The sequence below is a fragment of the Aplysia californica genome, unplaced genomic scaffold (assembly GCF_000002075.1).
Source record: "Aplysia californica isolate F4 #8 unplaced genomic scaffold, AplCal3.0 scaffold00015, whole genome shotgun sequence".
Lineage (NCBI taxonomy): Eukaryota > Metazoa > Mollusca > Gastropoda > Aplysiida > Aplysiidae > Aplysia > Aplysia californica.
The window spans coordinates 1,548,560-1,568,489 of record NW_004797285.1 but is presented as its reverse complement, the minus strand read 5'-3'; the positions used below and the strand labels follow the sequence as shown (position 1 = coordinate 1,568,489).

The 19,930-nt window shown below is 36.5% G+C and overlaps 2 protein-coding genes across 2 annotated transcripts in view; both read left to right on the top strand.

Moving 5' to 3' along the window:
- LOC118478142 (coiled-coil domain-containing protein 125-like) overlaps window positions 1–3,275 on the top strand; it is an 18,704-nt gene extending 15,429 nt beyond the window's left edge. Inside the window, exons 4-6 of the mRNA XM_035971098.1 lie at window positions 597–683; window positions 2,094–2,165; window positions 3,026–3,275. Coding sequence (XP_035826991.1) covers window positions 597–683; window positions 2,094–2,165; window positions 3,026–3,115 — 249 coding nt within the window. The 3' untranslated portion in view covers window positions 3,116–3,275. The remainder of the gene's footprint in view (window positions 1–596; window positions 684–2,093; window positions 2,166–3,025) is intronic.
- On the top strand, window positions 3,030–19,930 carry LOC101863864 (coiled-coil domain-containing protein 125). Its single transcript, XM_035971096.1, has 8 exons — window positions 3,030–3,111; window positions 8,819–8,910; window positions 9,750–9,832; window positions 11,850–11,968; window positions 12,694–12,801; window positions 14,166–14,352; window positions 16,197–16,306; window positions 17,997–19,930. Exons 2-8 carry the CDS (start codon window positions 8,864–8,866, stop codon window positions 18,447–18,449), a joined length of 1,107 nt encoding a protein of 368 aa, XP_035826989.1. The 5' UTR covers window positions 3,030–3,111; window positions 8,819–8,863; the 3' UTR covers window positions 18,450–19,930.

Genomic DNA, 19,930 nt, shown 5'->3' with positions numbered 1-19,930 from the left:
AGCTCGTTTTCAACAGTGTAGATTTTCATTTGGTCTGATCGTCACAAAAATACACATTGTTTATCTACCTACTATTACAAAGAGAGGAAGGTGAGAAAAGAATGGAAAGAAATCGGGGGGGGGGGGGGGTTGGATGGGTGGGGGAGTATAAAGAAATAATAACATTGTGATATGGTTCTAACTGTATTTGAATGTCCTTTTTAAAAGTATTTGCCTTTAAACACTTTGTCATTGTGTGGACTGCTCATTCGCAGAGAGCCATGATAGATGATAGTATGATACATTCTGCTAGCCACAGCTGGTGATGTGTGCTGTGTGATAGTGAGAAGAAAGGGGAAAAAATCAATTTTTTCCCTATGGGTTGGATGATGCTAACAAGCTCCAGAGGTTTTAGCAACGTGCCTAATGTGGCATATTTTATGAAATATGTCCTCAGCGGGGGAAAAATGCTTGAAGTTTTGCTGCAATTGTGAGCATAAGTTCGCTCAAAACAACGAGAAAAAAATGTATTTTCATTGGTTTTGTCATTTCTCCTATTGTCCGTGTGTGGATTAAACTGAGACTGGTTGTGATATCCGTGGATATTTCTGATATAGGAAATGGAAGAATTAAAGATCGAACTGGATGCGTGTCGCAAGCGTTTGGATGCAAAATACAAGGCTGTTAGCATTCTTCGACAACAGGTAAATATTATACATATTCCATGCTGTTGATAGCATTGTCTTTTTCTATGCAAGTAAATGAAATGCTCTGTGTATGTTGTGACTGTATTGACTTTAGTGGGATGCATGTCCTGTTCCTCTTGTAAGATGGACTAAGATAACGTGTTTATGGGGTATGGGTATAATTTTGGGAGTAATTTCTCTCCAAGACAAGTATTGGTGCTTCTCCAATTTTTTAAAAGAATGTTAACCTACTGGCTACAACATGTATTCTGTATTTGTATCAGCGGACAAAGGGGACTAATGCAGTGGACAACCAAATTTATTACTACTTCTTTTATTTGTGTTTTTTTTTCTTCTGATACTCCTAATAATAGTGATAATGAAAATAGATTGCATTTATATTGCGCTCTATTCCATACAAGTATGTAAGCTTTTTAAAGTGCTTTACATCGATAATGTGATAACTGAGAATAAAACTCGTTCAAGAAAAATCATTTCATATGCAGAAGAAAACCTGTTTAACCACCTTAAGAGCCATACATTAATTTATATACATGTACACATAAGTACAGAGTGAAAACAAGACCTATCAGCACCTGCTAACACACGACCTTAAATAAAACTAAGTCAAGACTTAAACAAATGAGTCTTAAGCAATTGCTTAAAATTGTATTTGGCTTTGTTATTTCTCTGAGGTCCTGGGGCAAGGAGTTCAAATTTTAGTGCCCCCCCCCCCCCCCAAAAAAAAAAATCACCAAAAGTTCTTAATTTCATTCTAGGGGCTCTAAATTTCGTTGCTTCAGTAGATGACCGTAGCTGATGGGATGGTACGTGCAGTGTCAACACCCCAGACATATAATGGACCATTATTGGTGGAAACTTTACATTGCATTCATTTTTCAACTGGAAGCCAGTGCAGAGCTTTTTATTCTCTTTTGATACAGGGATTACTATTATTATTATCATTATTATTATTATTAAAGCCTTCAGTGGGTAGTTGGCGGGTGCTGTGGTGTGGTTTGCTTCATCTTTCCTATCAAACATCTGCCATCTTTATCTTCTTTCTTTTTTGTGTTTGTTACTCTCTTGTAACATTTCTAATCTCCGGCACTTATTTAACCTTATTGGGTTGCAAGTGCAGTAAAACACTTACTAAAACTAAAAGCCTTCACTACTGTATTGTCTTTAGACTCTTGTCTGTAGTTCGGTATATTATATATGACATTTTTAAAATATATGTGTGCTCTTATTTTATTGGCATTATTATTATTATCACTCAGACAAATAGACATGCTCAACTGGTAGGATGAAACTTTTATAAAGAACCTAAAATCAGACTAATTTGGGATCTCTTTTGGATACTCTTTACATTTCAGTATACATGTTACAGAAGTGTCAGTTATATTGTGAAAGTAAAATCATTTTCAGGCGGAGCTTGCTGATAGTGAGCTGAGAAGTACAGAAAAGAAAGCACATGAAGACAACAAAAGACTAGAACAGGTTTGATTTAAAAATTCTCTTTTTCAATTTTTTTTTTCTAAATATATTTTTTCTTAATATGAACCTCTCAAAGAAATGCTACTGAACTGTATGAGATTTCTTTAATGTTTTGGTTTCAAGGGAAATTGTGTTTCATACCTATCAGAGCAATATATCTGTAAAAAGAACTCTTTAAGTAAAGCAATTACAGATATTACAACTCCCATAGGCTTTAAATTTTAAAGGCTGGTCAGGAGGATGACTTTGTAGTCATAAATAGGATGCAGATATGTTGTTCGTATTATTTTACCTTCTCTAATGTGAATCCTAAGGAGTTCTTTCATGGTTTGAATTCATGGTTTACATGTGCAATGTTTCCTGTTATTTTTAAGGTTTTAAATGTTTGATTGTTTAAGTGATTCTGTTAAAGACTCAGTTTCTCTTGTCTTCTAAAACATAATCTTGGGAGTTCTGAAAAGGATAGATTGTCTTGTGTGAGAGTTCTGTTTCTCTCATCTCTATTATTCGTGTAAGTTATAGTGCAGACTTACAAAAGATAGTTGTTTGGGGATTGGGATAGTGGCAGGGGTTAACTTTACTGAGGTTGAATGATTTTTTAAATTGCTTGTTAGTACTTTTCTTCAACAATTGCAACTTGGTAGACATGGCCAGAGTTTGAATCATGTTTAAATTATAAAATGGTTTTGCTTACTAACCCTTGCATTATGGCATTAGATAGACTTTGTGCAAAGTATACAGGCCCTTTGTACAAAATTTGAATATCGGTGTAAGGCTGCTATGTAGCATTGACTTTGATTGAAGTTTGCAGCTTGTAATGTGCACCCACTCACGCATGTATTCCTGTGTGACTTGCATGTTAGGAACTGAGCAAGTTGCAGTTTGAACTAGAATGGAAGGAGTCCTCCTTCATTGACAGTCAACAGACATGGGCTGAAAGGTTTGACAGGTAAACAAATATATTTCATGATGTTTTTGTCGTTCTTGAGTTTGGCTTTTTTTTTTGGTTGTTGTTCTATGGCAACGACAGAATGAGGGAGAAAAATATATGTGTCATGACATGGTGGAATCAGGCTCTCGTCAATTTTTCCGCATGTGGAGTTATTGGTATCATCTTACAGAGCGTTCATTTATCTTGCTTTAGATTTTTAAAAAAAACCAATTTATCTTGAATAAAAGTCAAGATATTTGCTTATGAAGGAGGTGGGGTCACGGTCGGTCACCTGGTTTCAGGGGTAAAATTAGTGAGAAAATGGCTGCCAAAGATGAGTTATTTCCTTAGCTTGAGAGTCCTTGGGAAATGAAAATTTACATTTTTTTTGTGCCTTTAATCAACGTGTTTCAGTAAAATCCACATAGAAATGTGTTCTTTAATGGCAGTGAAAAGTGTTTAGCCAATAAACACAAATTCAATAAAATTCCCAAACCTGTGGACAAATGTGAGGCGTGCTAACAAAATGAGTTACTTCTCGCAATCCGTGAATGGCGATATCAGCCAAAATTCAACACAAGGGTCATATTTGTAGACTCTAAACCAATGCCATTCTCTTCAAGTTTAACTTGTCTTTTATCATTTCATACTGATAAATTGGAAAACTTCAACCTATAAATTTGATGTTTCTTTTTCCATCTGTCTAAAATCTGAGAAGTAACTCATTTTGTCAGCACACTTCACAAATGACAGTTTCTTCACTTTGATTATTTTGACGAGCACTTGATTTCATCACGCTTCACATGTGGTTATTTTTTCCTTTGTGTATTTCTTTTAAAAAAGGGCTTTACTTCACAATATTAAAAGCATGCTTTGATTCTTTTAAAGCCTATTTTTATGCTTGATGACTCTAAAGGCTTTATACCTTTCCTGTTTCTGGGTTCCCACATCAGGTTTCATTGTTTACATTATGGCTTATCACTGTTATTTTGAAAATGTATCTTTTATATCACGTGATGCAAGTTTGATGAAGGCGATATGCCCTTATTCTGTCCTCTCCTCTCTTTACTGAGTAAGTAGTATACAAAGGCCCTGCAGTGTTCTGTTCCTTCCACTTCTTTTCAGAATTATGATTATCCCCATCTGTTCTTTGCAATATGGGCTGGTTTTGTTCGGACTTGCCAGAGATCAATGCCACAGCTACTCTTTGTGTATGTGGTTTTAATTGTGTGTGTGTGGGGGAGGGGGGGGGGACTGGAAGTCTAGTGATAAGGCTACTGAACTCATAATTATGAGGTTGCAGGTTTTGGGGTTTGAGGCTCAGCTTGGCTGGATATTGTATTCTTTTGAAAGACAGTTGATTCTCCTCACTTCACCTAGGTGTGAGTGGGTTCCTGGCCATAGACAGTAAAAAGTTGTGTCAGTATGTGAGTGTTTTACTGTCTGTAAAATGACAGCTTGCACTGAATGCTTCCTGGGAAGCCAGTAATCTTTCTGAGTATTCTTAGGTCTTCTTGGGTAATAATAGTTGAAAAGTGCGTAGAGCATGCTGTAAAGCATTGATATCTGCTACACAAATGCAATTATTATTATATTTGCAAGTGTTATTATTTTTTCCTCGTATCCCTCTTTAGTTGGATTTAAATAGTTGAAAAATGAGTGCTCTGTGGACAGTGCATATAATGATAACATTAGACACAGACCAGTGTAATCATTTTATCAGTTCCTAACCTTCTAACATTGCTAGGGAAAACAACATAGTCATTCATCCAAAATTTGTTTGGTTTAAGTTCATTTCAAGCAAAGTCCTCTTTATTCAACAAAGGAGTCATTGTGAAGTCTTTAGTTTTAGTAAGAGTTTTACGGCACCTGCAACACAATAAGGTCTTATAAGTGCCGAAGATTAGAGGTGTTACAAGAGAGTAACTAACACAAAAAAGAAGGAGGGGAGATAAAGACGATAGACGTTTGATTGGAAAGAAGAAGCAACCACACCAGAGCACCCGCCTAAAACCCACATGTGAAGTCTTGTAATGTATGTTTTCATGGAGATACATGTCCATAAAAACTTTTTTAGCTTTGAACCCTTTCTCTATTTTTTCTCGTTCATCTGTAAGTAGTGATTAAGCAGCAGTGCCTGTATTGTTCCTTATCTTTTTTTTTAGTAAAGTGATCTCAGTCCAAGATCATGATCCTTGGCAGAAATACGACTGGGCTGTTGGTGGGCTGCGACAATAACCGAAAAATAAGTTACAGTATCTAAATTTTGAATACGATTTTGTGTGTATGCACTAGTTTTAAAGAAAATCTTCCCTCTCTGTGTTCTCACACTTAACACAAATTTATTGCAGGTGTGAAACAACATATATTCTCATTTCTTAATCCCCCCCCCCCCCTTTCAGTTTAGTTTCCCTCATGTTGTGTGGTACATGAGGCAATTGCAGACCGACACTCTTGGTTTCAAAGCCTATCAGCCCTTCAAAATCACCTCATGCTTTTTTTGTTGACTGATGGTCAATGTATTCATCTCCCTCACAGTTGTCTTCACACTCGTTTCAATTACAAGAAATTAAGTGATATTACTCCATGCAGTGTCTTGCGGAGATGACAAAAGTTTTTGAGTCTCAGGTGAATCTTCATTTTAAACAAACTTTTGTTCTCCGAAGTGTTCCTGAAGAATATATAATTATTAGTGATAGGTTGTGTTACTCATTCATGCTCCAAGATAATCCCTCGACTGTGTGATGATCTTTCCTTCCAAGGTCATGCATGTTTTCTTAAGAACGTGTATCAATTATAGGTTTTCGTTTATTATTTTGAATATGTGAAGGCTTGAAGAGTGGTATTTTAATCAAATTGGGTTGTTTTTTTTCAACCAGGACTTAAGTAGGGTATATTTTAATAAAGTATAAACTCTGTTTTTGTGTCTGTAGTGAGTTAAACCAAATGAGAACAAAGACCTTAGGCTATGAGGTCTGCAACAAAGTTTATTGTGCCATTCTTTGTGAATCTATGTTTGTTTACCTTCCTACCTTTGTTTTTAAAAAAGGCGTATTATGTTGTATACAACTTCATTAGATTGTTGAAAATGATTATGTTTAGCCATAGCCCTGAACTTTTTAGCGTCTTGTTTTGAAAGCTCTCCAAAATTTTCACACAGTAAGCTCAACTGCTTTGCTAAAGTAGGAATGTGTCTGGCAGAGCCAGTATCTGATCTATTGTTTAAATTCCTATTTGCAAGTTAAGTTGGTAGCTTGCATGCTGGACAAGCCTGACAGCTTTGCTTAAGTGTGAATCATTTGGCAGCTGGCTCCATCACCCACACAGGGTTGCTTGTGCTGGATGGCAGACTGGCAACAGCTGGTCTCTCATCCATCTGTGCCATCTTTAACTCTTTACTATTCGTACATCATGTACAGTAACGAGTTGTTAGATCTCATGAAACCGGACTAATGGGCTGGATCAATAAATTGAATAAACGGTTGCAGCTGAACAAACACGAGTTCTTCCTTCTGTTGTCTTTTCATTGATTCACTTTATTGATGATATTTTAACAGTTATTTATAGACTATACTAATTGCCTGTAGGCATAACATTTAAACAAAGTTCTCGATATGCTTTGCAATTTTCACACAGAAGAAAATATGAGAAAATGCAAATTCCTCCTGATAAATAATAGAATGTAACATATCAGTGATAGATGAATAGAGTTTAGCTTTGGGGCTGACAACTACACAAACTAAATTAGATATATTTTGGAGATAATGATCTTGATACAGGCAGCATCACTGAACACACTTTTTTCTTGTAGGTTGAGACTGTAACAAACCCACATTTGCCTTGAAAGTTGAAAGTTATGACATTTACTATGTGTGAGTGCATGCATGCACTCCTGGTTGTGAAATTAAGTACCCACGTCTGCACCATATACTAAAAATTTCATTTGCAAGGACTGACAAACATCTTTAAATGAATACAAAGATGATTTTTTGGGGGAGTGAAGTTTAAGCATTTGTCATTAAACACTGAATTTAAAATGTTTAACTTTTAAAAATAAGATGCCTATTGCAAATGAAAGTTTGGCTCTGCATGAATAAATACATGCATGACCCACATATAATGACTAACACAATCTAGAAAAAATTTTATCACTGCGTTTATTATGCTGATCGGAAGATGCAAGTGTTAATTTTGTAATTATTTACATGCATTCTGAATGTAAGGACAGATGTGCAGAATCAGTGTGTTTTGCAACGTGATTAAATATTGCTAGTCTTTGGTTACGCTTGTATAGAGAGACATTGCGCTCATATGACCTTATGCAGTTGCGAACGCTGTAAAACTGTTACCAAACAAACAAAATAGAGAGAAATATTGGTAACAGTACATGTTGCTGTGGCAACGTAAGATTGAAAGACAAATACCATTTGATTCAACCATGTCATAAGATTTGTGATTCAATGGTATGCATTTGTTGCCATGTTTTGAAAAACGTAAATCTTTTATCGACAGCAGACATTTCCTAGCCCCTTTATTAGTCTAGTGCTCGTTCCTGAGAGCAAGAGTTGGCTTGGTATTTTAACTTGCTTGTTAACAGCATTTACTGTCATTTTAACCATTGGATCTGACCAGTACAATCATTGAATATAAACATCTGCATCCACTATAACCCCCCCTCCTCCCCCGCGAGAAAAAATAGAATAGATAAATAACTGGATGGAATTTAACACCGCTAAGGAATTAATTAATCCCTTTCATGTGATGGCACTGCAGAGTTCAAAATGTTTTGTTGGCTCAGAAAGAAACTCCCCAAATTCGCACTCTGAAATGACAGACTAATTGTTTGTGTGATGTGTTGTCATAAGTTAGGCAAAACTCTTCCTCTGTGGGCTATTTACAGGGAGAAAGGTAATTTCAAACTGTTTCAGATTGTTGTTGAATGTCCTTTCGTTTATTTCCACTTCAATCTAGGAGTATTTCAAATTGACAGTTACCTCACAGAAAGCGCACCCATGTAATAGACCATAGTCTTCTGCATTTGGATTTTTTATGCAATTTAATTATGTATCTTTTTTTGTGTAAATGAAGCAAAACATTTGTTGAAGCAAGCAGAGCACTGCAACACCTTTGGGCACAAATGAGCAAAATTGTGATCGTTGATGGTGTTCTGCACTTGATCTCAATTGATTTGCTCTGTTGCTATGATATTTCACCCATGGAATACATTTTTGTTTCCTAGGTTAATGCTTTGATGTGTCAACTTAAGAATCCATGGCTGCATGCATCATTTATAATATGTCTTAAAAGTCCAACATTCACTACGGACTTTCAGTCTACAATCTTTGGTGCTTATTTAGCACTACTGATCAACTGATCACTGTCTTTCCTATTTCGTTTTAAATTGGTACTCAGCAATTTTCAAATATGAATGTTACTCAGATAAAGATGTTTGGCAATAGGAGCCTGTTTTGTTTTTGTCCCCTCTAACTGTTTTTCATTCTATAAATACCATGGTACTTTTTGTTTTCTTCTTGTGCACCTGTCTTTCTCATAAAGTTATTGAATCTATTTTATGAAATGGAAGATACCCATGGATTTTGATCTTTCTAGTCAACATTGTGCACAATTTGCCATACAGTTATTTGTCATCATATTTTCCCATTTTGCTTCTCTTGGAGGGATTTTCTTTTTATTACATTTTACTTTAATATTTTTATGCTGTTAGCCTGGTGATGGGAAGAAAGCTTTGGTAGAGGATTTAGAGATTAGCATGCTGGGCCAATACACCGGACAGACATGGGAAGCTGAACTCTACAGGTAATGTGTTGTAATTGGTATGAGTATTAACCCATTTTCATGCCATTCATATAATACATTTCTTTTTATTCATCAATTTTTAATTGCATAGGAACAGACAGCTTAAAGAAAACTGCAAGTCATTGAATATTTTAGTGATATTTGTTACAGATTGGCAGGACACCTTTTGCTCTTCTGTCACCTTTATTAACCTTAAAAGAAATAGCTCACTTTATTTAAACTTGGTTTTGGAAATGATCTTAATGGAAGTAATGTATCTGTGCAGGGTCTTTTCACTCTTTATCTGATTTTAATGTATCCTTAGTGACTGTAAATAAATGATTGTAAGATTTAGAACATGAAATTAGATCATGAATCCTTCATTTGTTGCTGATTTTTCTGTTTTGAGTAATGCGTGCTTAAGTGTCTCATAGAAAAATTTTATTCAGTTAAAACAGGCAATTTGACTACCTCCTTTTTGCTTTTTTGACAGTTTGTTTCTAGCATTTAATTCGTAATAGATAACATGATTATTGTGGAACTTTTGTCATCCACACAATGAATCATAAGTGTATGGTTGATATGAACAATTGTTATATGTTATGAAATTGTAAAAGGGAAAAAACTTCTATGATTTTTAACCCTGTTCCATCTTCGTGATTGCTTGGAAAGTCAATCAAAATGCAATCTTACATGGAGTCCTTTTAAGTTTTTTAGAATTCAATGCAGTTTAGTGTTCTTTCTTTGTAGTTTTTAAGTCTTCAGCGTCATAAGTGCAACAAAAGAAAAGGAGATTTTGTTTCGAGTAATCTTCTCAAATTGTTGGTATATGTTATGATATTAATTTATATTTTACCCAGAGTGTGCCAAGAAAATGCAACTCTCATGTCAAAATTGGAAGCAAGAAATGAGGAGCTCCGACGAGCTAATGCCCACAAAACTGGTATTTTCTTTCTCTATCGCTTGTCTCTGTTATGAACTCATGAGCATGTTTACCATATATTTTTGTTTCCCCCTCCCTCCTTATTTCATCAAATTGTGTGTGTGTGTGTGTATGTGTATGTATGTGTGTGTGTGTACGTGTGTGTGTGTGTGTACGTGTGTGTGTGTGTATGTGTGTGTGTGTGCATACATGTATGTATGTGTGTGTGTATTTGTATGTGTGTGTTTTCATTTTCTATGTAATTATTTTGGGTTTTGAATCTGGATAAAAGAAGATATGTGATTTGTACTTGTTTTCTATTTATATTATATAAAAGGTTCAGTCTTCAATGTTTTCTTTTTGTAATTAATAACCATCTCTGTTTGCACTTTTCAGTGCATCACAATCTACCTAATGTGAACTCTGTGTGCTTAAACATTTGTCATGGGTGGTTGGCGGGTGCTCTTGTGTGGTTTGCTTCTTCTTTCCTATCAAAAGTCTATCATCCTCATCTCCCCTTTTTCTTTTTTATGTTTGTTACTCTCTTGTAACACTTCTAATCTTTTGGCGCTCATATGACCTTATGCAGTTGCAAGCGTCGTAAAACCTCTACTAAAACTAAAACATTTGTCAGAAACTGTTCAAGTTGTCTTTTCTTATACATAGCCTCTTTTACTGTAGTATTGCTCAATGATTAATGTGATTGGCAATAGAAAGATCATTGGCTATTGTGAAATGGAATTCTCAATGGTTGGAAGGCTTTCATGTTCATAGATAGTCTGCTCTGTTTATTGTGGTGTCAAATTACGATTTTCACACCCCTATCAGCATGAGCAGTGTAAACTCCTCTGTTGATAGGGCATTATGACATCTAGTTAGGTCAAATTGAAATACCTGGACCATTTTCAGCCATTAAAGCGACACCAGAGAACTGTGTCACGATGAACAGAGCATAATTATAACAGTCATATGACATAGTAGTGGAAAGCATGTTGTGCTTGTGTATACGAGAGAGAAGGACAGGCTGGTCACATCATTTATTCACCATCAAATTGTTCCCTTTATTTCTATTGGTGGTTGAGCACTAATGGAGATTTTGTTTTGCAATCGAAGTAAATACCAGCGTGAAAAATATTACTCATTCGCTATGGATAAATTCAAAATATAGAGACAGATAATGTTTCTTTTCACAAAAATTCTCAGCTGTGGATTGAAGTATATTGTGTGTCACTCCATACCAGCAGAAAGCTCTTATAGCAGTGGCATGGAGGATTATGCTGTAAAGTGAATTTACGGAATTGCCTCTTTTAGTTTGGTTGAACATCTATTATATTAAGGCACTCTTCCTAATGACATTTTCAGACAACACACAGTTTATTGTTTTGTCCCTTCCATTCCCCTTCTTACTCTATCTTGTATTGTCATAGTTTTTTGAGACACACCTAGCAGTCTTACTTTGAAGTAAGGCTATTTGTTTTTTGGAGTAAAGAAAAAGAGAGGATCTAGGATGAAATGTTCGTATAAAGCATGCTTTTAACTTCAATGTCCTCATTTCTGTTACGGTCTTTGTTAATTTTTTGCACAGAAACAGAAAATGAACCCTGTCCGATTGAGTGCTCATTTAACAAATATGTTGTACAGCATTTTTTTAATGTATATATTACAAAACGTTATTACTTATTAGTGCTATTTTAAAGTCTTTTTAAGCTGAAGTTCATAGCTGAGATCTTGCATATTTTATTGCAGTACTGTTTTGTGTAAATTAACACTTCTATTGTTTGGATGTAGTGTACCTCTGTTTTACCCTCATCTAACCAAATATGAAAGCGAAATCAAAAGCATGTAGGGCTCCCTATAAATCTGTGAACCTTATCTTCCCAAAATCATAGCCAGCTGCTTTTTGCTCATTAACAAATATAGTTTTGTAAAGGGATGATAAAATATGCTTGAAGCTCTACTAGACTAAGTACAAGAAGCTTGACATTTTTTATTAGTGTCCTGAACAGTGCTATTGATGCTTTGCTTTTTTTCCTGACAGCTTTAGCTCGTGAAAGAGATGAGTTACTGGCACTGTTAGATGTCACTGAGCGTCTGAAGTATGAGCAAGGGAAAAGTCGGGTTGCAGAAGAAGAGTATGGGACATTTACATCATCAGAGGTTAGCAGTTTTCATGCATATCTTCCACAGTCTGAACAAGCCTATATTGAATCCGCAAAAGTACATTTTGCAATCCGCAAAAGTACATTTTGCAACTATTTTCTTGTAGGAGTTTTTCACGGCTCTTCACCCAATTCGTTCAGTCCTATCAGATGTGGGTATAAAAATCAAAGGTTCTGCCTCTTTTATCCAATTTGGTGGTACAGTTGTTTTGTAACCATTCAACACCATGCCTTATACCGTATTTGGTTCTCCTTTGGGTTTGTTTGTTGTTGTTTTTTTATTTGGAATTGATTTCTGTCAGGACAGATTGGATTTTTAGAACTGTATAAACATCTTCTTTTTTTTCTTATTACAGTTGTCAATTGTAAAGTGACAGTGATGCTCTAGTTCTCAAAGACTTTTATTCAACTGGTCTGCTCAACTTATTTCTTAAAATTCTTTTTTTTGTTTTATGTGCTCATATAAATATTGTTGTTATTGTTGTACAGGGACATGTCTTGTTACTTTTTTCATGTTAATTCTTTCCATTGTACCCAATCTAAATTCAGGTATTCTGTTTTTAATAGTGTAACATATGCATTCAATTTATGTCTGAAAAAGTTACATTTTATAATTAGAAAGGATTCCCTTATTCAAATATTATTGAAACAGTAATGCTTGTATACTCTTGCTGGAGCAAGTGTGTGGCTTCTTTTAATTAATGACAATTGTATCTACCACAGCTGGCAGTGCTTGGAGCATGCAAGTGTCGAGTTTCCAATCCTGATCCTTGTGGGTGTGCTCATGCTGCTGCCAATCTCAGGAAAGAAGTCTCTAAGTTGAAAGAAGAGGTATGCCTGAGATAACTTTTTGGGGGGATTATTAATATGGGACAAAATGAAAAATGTTGAATTGACATTGTTATGCAAATTGGTGCCTTTGAATGACTCATTTTTCCAGTTTTACTGTGTAAGCCATGTCTTTGGTGATAGATATTTAGTTAGCTAGCCCCATGAACTCTGGATTATCTTCCATTTCTATGTTAAAAGATCAGAAACTATGGAGATACAGCTATATCAACGTCACCTCTCCTTTCTGTTAAAATGACTTTGGTTTTCGTAGACATTTATCGGGGGCTCTTGTGGCCGAGAGGTTAAGGTGTTTGCCTCTCATTCAATAGGTCTCGGGTTCGAATCGGGGTAGCGACGGAAACATTTTCTTCTCTAAAATTGTCTCCTTTCACCTCATTTCCTACTCTCTAACAATGTTCTGTCAGAAACTTTCTGACCCCACCCCAGTTGCCCCCTCCTCTGGGTTCCTGACTGTTTCTGCAGCCTTTCTACTGTTACTCCTTGGCTCCTTCTTTCTGCTGTCTGTCCCCCACACTCCTGATCTTATGCCCAGTTTGTGTGTCTTTGATATAGGAGCATTCTAAGATATTGTCCACAAAAATTATGTCCAAAATCCTTTCATTTAGTGATTTGCCAAAAATGGTCTGAGAAAACTTGGAAGTATGAGCGCTTTTCTTGCTTTACACCTGATATTTGTAGTATGAGTATCTGGTGTGGTGTGCTCTTTCTGCTTCTCTTCAATGTTTCTTTTGCCTAAGCTATGCCTTGAGATATGCGACTGTTTTGTGAGGATTCTCTGTACACCACATCTCATATGGTGACAACTCAATCTCTCAGGGTGGTCACAGTTAGGTTTTTTAAGTAAACAGCTGCTTCATATGACTTGGAAAATGTTAACTATCAATTCACAGCAGTCTTTTAATAATTTGGCAAGCATTTACAATCAATTCGTTGTAGTTGAAAGTAAATACAGCTATAAAATGTTCTTCTTGCTTGTATTTTGGTATTGTTCATTTGCACTCTTTAGACTTTTACCTAATTGCTTACTCCTTTGCCTCTCTGTACCATAGTGGACCCCAAGTTGTACTGGTGGGGTATTGCTTGCTCTCTTACTGAACTTTCCTCTTTATCTTTTTCTGTTCAACAGGTTCCATTGTCTGCATTAGGTCTGGTATTTTCTAACTTTGTTACATCTCGAGGTGGTCTGTAGTTGGAGGTTTTTGTTTTTCCCTTTACGTGTCCTCACACTGCTTTACTATGTTTGAAAATAAAATAAGAACTCAATTCACATTGCTAAACACTAGTTCTTTCAAATTGTTTTGAAGTTTTACCAATGAAACTGCAATATATTTTGTTGATTGCAGGTGGATCTGAACCAAAGACGACGCGAGGAAGCAAACCTCACAGTGGATGCTTATAGAATGGCATTTGAGGAGCAGCTGTCAAAGAGTCGAGGCATGAGCCAGCGACTTGCACATGTTGCCAGTTTGACTTCCAGATCTTCAAAAGCAAAGGCTGCCATTAAGTTTCTGATTGAAGTCTTGAATGATGGTATGTTCCTATATCCATTCTTGTTTATAAATGAGAGAGACAGCGGATGTAGTGACTGTGTAACGTTCAATATGTCAATATAAGATAAGATAAGATACATCTTTATTGTCCAGATCCTGGCACATTGGTTTGGTGTTCCACCACGAGTACACACACACACACACGCACACATACACACACACACACACACACACACACAAACACACACACGTACACACATGCACACACAAGTAGGCTTACAATCACATGCATAATATAAATGAGCAGCATTTATTTTGTACAATATGAAAATATATTATCTTTTCTTACTTTACTTTTCCGATCCATCTAAGTTCTAGCCCTTCGGCCAGTCAATATGGCAAAGAATTTACAGGTTTTTGTCAGCTGTGTTTTGTCGCTGTATAAAGTATCTCCAATATTTGATGACACAGGTAGGTAGGAACTACGCAGGTCACTAAGTGCAAGGCAGATAAAGAGGTGGTATGATACTGTTTCATCCTGGCAGTCACGCAGGGGGCAGTCAGATGAGGTATCCTTGGGGATCTTATTTAGGAAGGAATTCAGTGTGATTTTTGTGTTCGCAGGCGAAAGATAGTGACTTGTTCTCTTCTACTCAGTTAATTTAGTGCATCTTTTGAGTTGGGAGTAGTCATGTGTGCAAGTACAATTCTACCAGTTTTGCCCAATGCCCATCTATTCAGCCACTGTTCCCTGGTGTTGCATTTGATGATGTTCTTGACTGTCTGTTGTGATACTAGGTTTTGAGGTTGAGTTTGTGATGCTCCCTTCTTGGCAAGGGTGTCTGCTCTATCATTTCCTGGAATGTTGCTGTGGCAAGGTATCCACTGTTAAGTCAGGTCGACGGCATAGGTCTTCATGAAGGTGCTAATTGTTAGAGCCACAGATACGTAAGCTGGGCTTTCAAAATTCATGTTTTCCAAAGTTTGGAGTACTGATTTTCCGTCTGTGAAGATTACAGTGTTCTTGATTTTTGTCTGGATATATAGTGAAAATGTTGGTCAGGTGAAGGATTACTGCCTCAATGGCGATGGTTTGTGCCTCTTAATTTGTACAAGAAGTACCACAGGTATCAAATAGTTCTTCACACGTCTTGCGTGGGTGTTCTATTCTTACTCCAAAGCCTGCATTAATAGTTCCCTTGAAGCTGACCCATCAGTGTAAATATGGATTGAATTTTTAGGGTAGCAGTCAATTGTTTTGAGAGCTATGGTCTTCAGTTCTACTGGGTCACATTCCTTTTTCACTGTTTCTTTTATGAGGGAAGTTTTAATGTTGGTGTTCTTGATGTTGGTGTTTGGGGGGAGTTCTGGTTTTAAGGGTTCCAACATTTTTCTTTTCTTAGATGAACAATTAATCAGATTGAAGTGTTAGAGAATGCGTAAAAACTATACAGCCAAAATTGTCTTAAGTTGGCCACCCATTGTCGAGGAGAAAAGTGGTTGTCTTAGACAGGTGGCCGTCTTAAACAGAGTCAATATAATGCATGAAAAATGCAAAGGGGGAATCGGAAGTGGCCATTTGTACAGGTGATTGTCTTATTCAGGTGGCTGTTGGAGCAGATCCTACTAGATTTAGAGACTTGAAAAGTCCTTGTTTCTAAGGTATTTGTGCTACTTTTTCTTTGGCTCTGAGGGCAGGAATCTTAAACATTTATTATGCTCATAGTTAAGGGATGAGAAAGATTAAATTTTTCTTTAGTTGAACTTTGTGTTACAGACAGGTGTCAGAGAATCAATGATGATTTTTATTGGCTGCAGTCACTTATTGTTGTCCTCTCCTTATGTGTTGCCTTTTTACAGAGTGCATTTGAATTTGAATTTCAGATGATTACACTCCAGCTACAAGCTTAGATTCCGTAAGTTTGGAGGATCTCCGAAGCGGGGCCGCATCCTCAATGAGCTTGCAGGAAATGGTGTCGGTGCTCTCTGATATGGTAATGTCATGTCAGCTTTTTGTTTTTTGACTGATTATCTTTGTCTGCAACTTAGTGTTGCATGTTTTACTTTTAATGATGGTATGAGTTGTTCCAGAAGTTCTAAAAATAGAGAATAAAATCGGACTGGAGTATATGCTAAAGATTTAGTTTAAGTTGAGTCACTTGTTTACCTTGACGCACACTGCTAGCTTTCGTATAAAAGTACTTGTTTCAGTTCCAAGTTCATGATGGTTTGGTCATCAAACAACTGCATTTTCTACTGCTGAGATTCACACCCCTTTTTGGATGGTTAATGGGATCCACCTATCCCCTTGACTTCTATGATAAAGACAAAGCTCCTGGGTAGCGTTCATTAAAGCCATCACGGTAGTTCTGATCAAAGAAAAGCAGACTAGTCCAAACAGGCTGTCAAAGCTGAATTCAAATTAATCTTTTCACAAGAACTATTAAAAGTCTGGCAAGTGTAAATAAACAAATGAGCCTTCGAACAGAGCTTGTGGCTTTGTACTCTAACTGGAAAATAAATAATATACGTTACAATTTGTTACAATACACATAGCTGCCACTTTTCCGCTAATTAGCGGAAACCCCGCTACCTCCGCTTGATCTAGCTTTTCCCGCTACTTTTCTCCTTCCTGCGCTGGACCACTCTCAGAAGCAAATTGGGATTTTTTTTAAATGCAGAAAACACCGAACCGTCCGCCCGTAGCTTCCTCCTTCCGTTCTGTGCCTAACGCTAAAGTTTCACTTGGATATCTATTGTGGGGCGACAGTGCTGACTGTCGATCAAGCATCGGGACAATGGCGCGCAGAGTTTTCATTGAAGATGGCGGAAATTCGAAAGAAATTGATGCAGAATGCAAAAATAAATTGAGAAAGAAGCAGACGGTGTGCGACTTCAACTCTTCATTAGTAAATTGAACAAGCGGGGTTCTGCACTTCGCGTTTGGTGCGATAAAGAAATTTCGATTAGTGGCAAAAGTATTGCCTCCTTCATCGAATACTGCTCTACATGTTGCACAAGTCGAAAGTGAAAGAAATCTTATAAGACACTAGCTGGCAACAAACACTGGATTTTTTGCCACTGAACTGGGTAAAATGCTTGTTAATGTCTTCTGGGGGTTTTTTCAAAATACATTTTCATTCAGTATGGTTAACAGATGTGACACTTTTCACTTCCAAAAACATAAATGTTCCAAGATATTGCCTCTGGGTCTCACTACTTTTACTGTGGCCTTCAGAGAGCATGCATACGCCTTCGCGTGAAGTTCCTCCTTTTTTAAAATTCCTGAGTGGCAGCTATGAACATAATTTTTAAAAGCCTATGCTTTACTGCCCTATGGGTGTAATTGGAGAAAATAAATTCTCATTCATGCTAAACCGCATAGATATCCTCTTCCTTCCCGGTTGTGTCTGTCAGTGGCTTGGTTTGTGCAAATGTTAACATGTGCTGCTCAAAGGTCCCACCTGCTGTCAACACCAAATTAGACTTCACAATTTTATATGGACTAGAGAGGAAAAATGGATATAGAATATGATTGTCTTGGTCGTTTCTCTAGAGATAAAAGTAATTCTTTTTTCCATGTATGTGGACAGACAAAATCTTTATAGTCTTGCTGGATTTTCAAAATATTTGTTATGCAGTAGTATTTTGTGTTAATCAATTATTTTCTTTTATCTCTTTCAGGTGTATGAAAAAAAGGAAGCTCTTGCACATCAAAAGTTGGCAACCCAGCTTATAGCCAACAAACTTTACCTTCTAGAAAATAGATTCGCCGATTGTGATTCCTCACCAGGTGATGATGTACGAAAAACAAATTCATCAAGCATAAATCAAGTACAGTCTTCACACAATACTGTAGAGAATATTTTAAAGAATTACTCAAAGGAAGCTTCAAACATAATTGAAAACAACAAGGATACTCATATAGAAACAGAGGTCTCTCTTCATGATAGTCTTAGTGAAAGCTATGCACAAGATAATGAATCAAATGTTGAGGAAGGAGATGAAGTACAGCCCCATCAGTCTGTGCTATCTAAAGACTTTTCTGCTTCTGATAATAACAATGGGGACTCGGGTGTGGATATTGCCAGTGTTGATGCAAGTCTACATGCAGAGCACAATGACCATAAGGATTAATGTGTGATGTCTTCATGTAACTTAGTGTCATGGCCAAAATTTCCGCCTTTTAATGAGCAGTACTGTCAAGTTTTAAGGAACGGTACAAAACATGCTTTAATGTAATAATTTTTCCAAGTGAGTATTTTAACACTTTTAAATATTTAGCTTTTGACCAAAAAAAGGAGATGATTCTCTGAGTATCAAACTTTAAGCACCCTGGCAATACTGTGGATGAAGGGAAGGAGAGCCCCAGAACTGGTTCTTGAGTTTGTGTCATAGTTAGTAATATAGATCTGATGTTTACTTAGTTTTATGAAGTAGTTATGTTTTAAGCTCTTTTCTTTCAATCACCATGTGTTGATATATGAGAATTCATTGGAACCTTTTAAGCAATAAGGATAATATTGAGGTCTTTTTAGTGCAGTTAGGTGCTTTAGTTTTGAACACAGCTCTTCACCTGCTATTGAAAAAGAAATTTGATAATTTTGGACCACCGACAAATCAACAGCACTAATGTAATGTGTCTGTGTATACAACATGTTTACTGCCATGTAGAGTGGAATAGACACTTGACCAATTTTCCATGTGTATAATGGCTAATTACAACCTTTCTGAACAGTTTTTATGCGAGCTAACCCAGTTTGACCTAACTTTCTTCAGTTTATGCATAACTAGTGCATTTGTGTAAAACTTGGGCTTGCTACTGTTAGGAGTGGTTTGTTTGCTATTAAATAATGTGTAAGGCTCTTCTCCAGCTCACAAATTGTTATTCCTTTCAACCAAAAATTATTTGGGTGGAACATTAAGTGTCTCTGCTTCTTTTAGTCTTTAAAATTTGTTTTAATAGCAACAGTATTGTGAAGATGGTACTGGTGATGATGAAGGGCAATGGTTTGAGTCAAACCATAAGATTCAAAGTTCAAATCTTAAGGAATTCTGTTTGATACTTGTGCTTTGTGTTGTGATGGGTCTAGTTATCTTCCTGAACCACGATCTTGACACTGCAATAACTGTCTGTCCCTCTATGTCCCTCTAGACATTTCCCCCAACTATTGTATACCTCTCCCTGTTCACCATGGCTGTAGACACTTCAGACTTTTATGATCTTTTTAGAAATTATACGTCTGGGTTTAGGATTTTGATTTTACATTTCACGGGCTGGTTGCTTTTTTTTTCAATGAATACACACTGCCATCAGTGCCTTTACCTGAGCTCCTTGTTCATGTTGTATGTTTTACCAGAAAGAGCTTTTGTATTGAATATAAAAATCAAACGCATGTTACCACCTCAGGTATGTTACCACCTTTTGTTTGTTAATGTTACCACATTATTCTCATGCTGGACAGAGCACTGTGTTGCTGGATGTTTTCAATAATGTTATAAAAGGAAAGGGGAAGTTGAGAACTGACAGCCTGGGACAAAACTTCATATCATTGGCAAGCGATTCAAATGTCCTTAGAAATTTTTCAGGAGAGAGAATAAAACTTTCATTCTTTTAA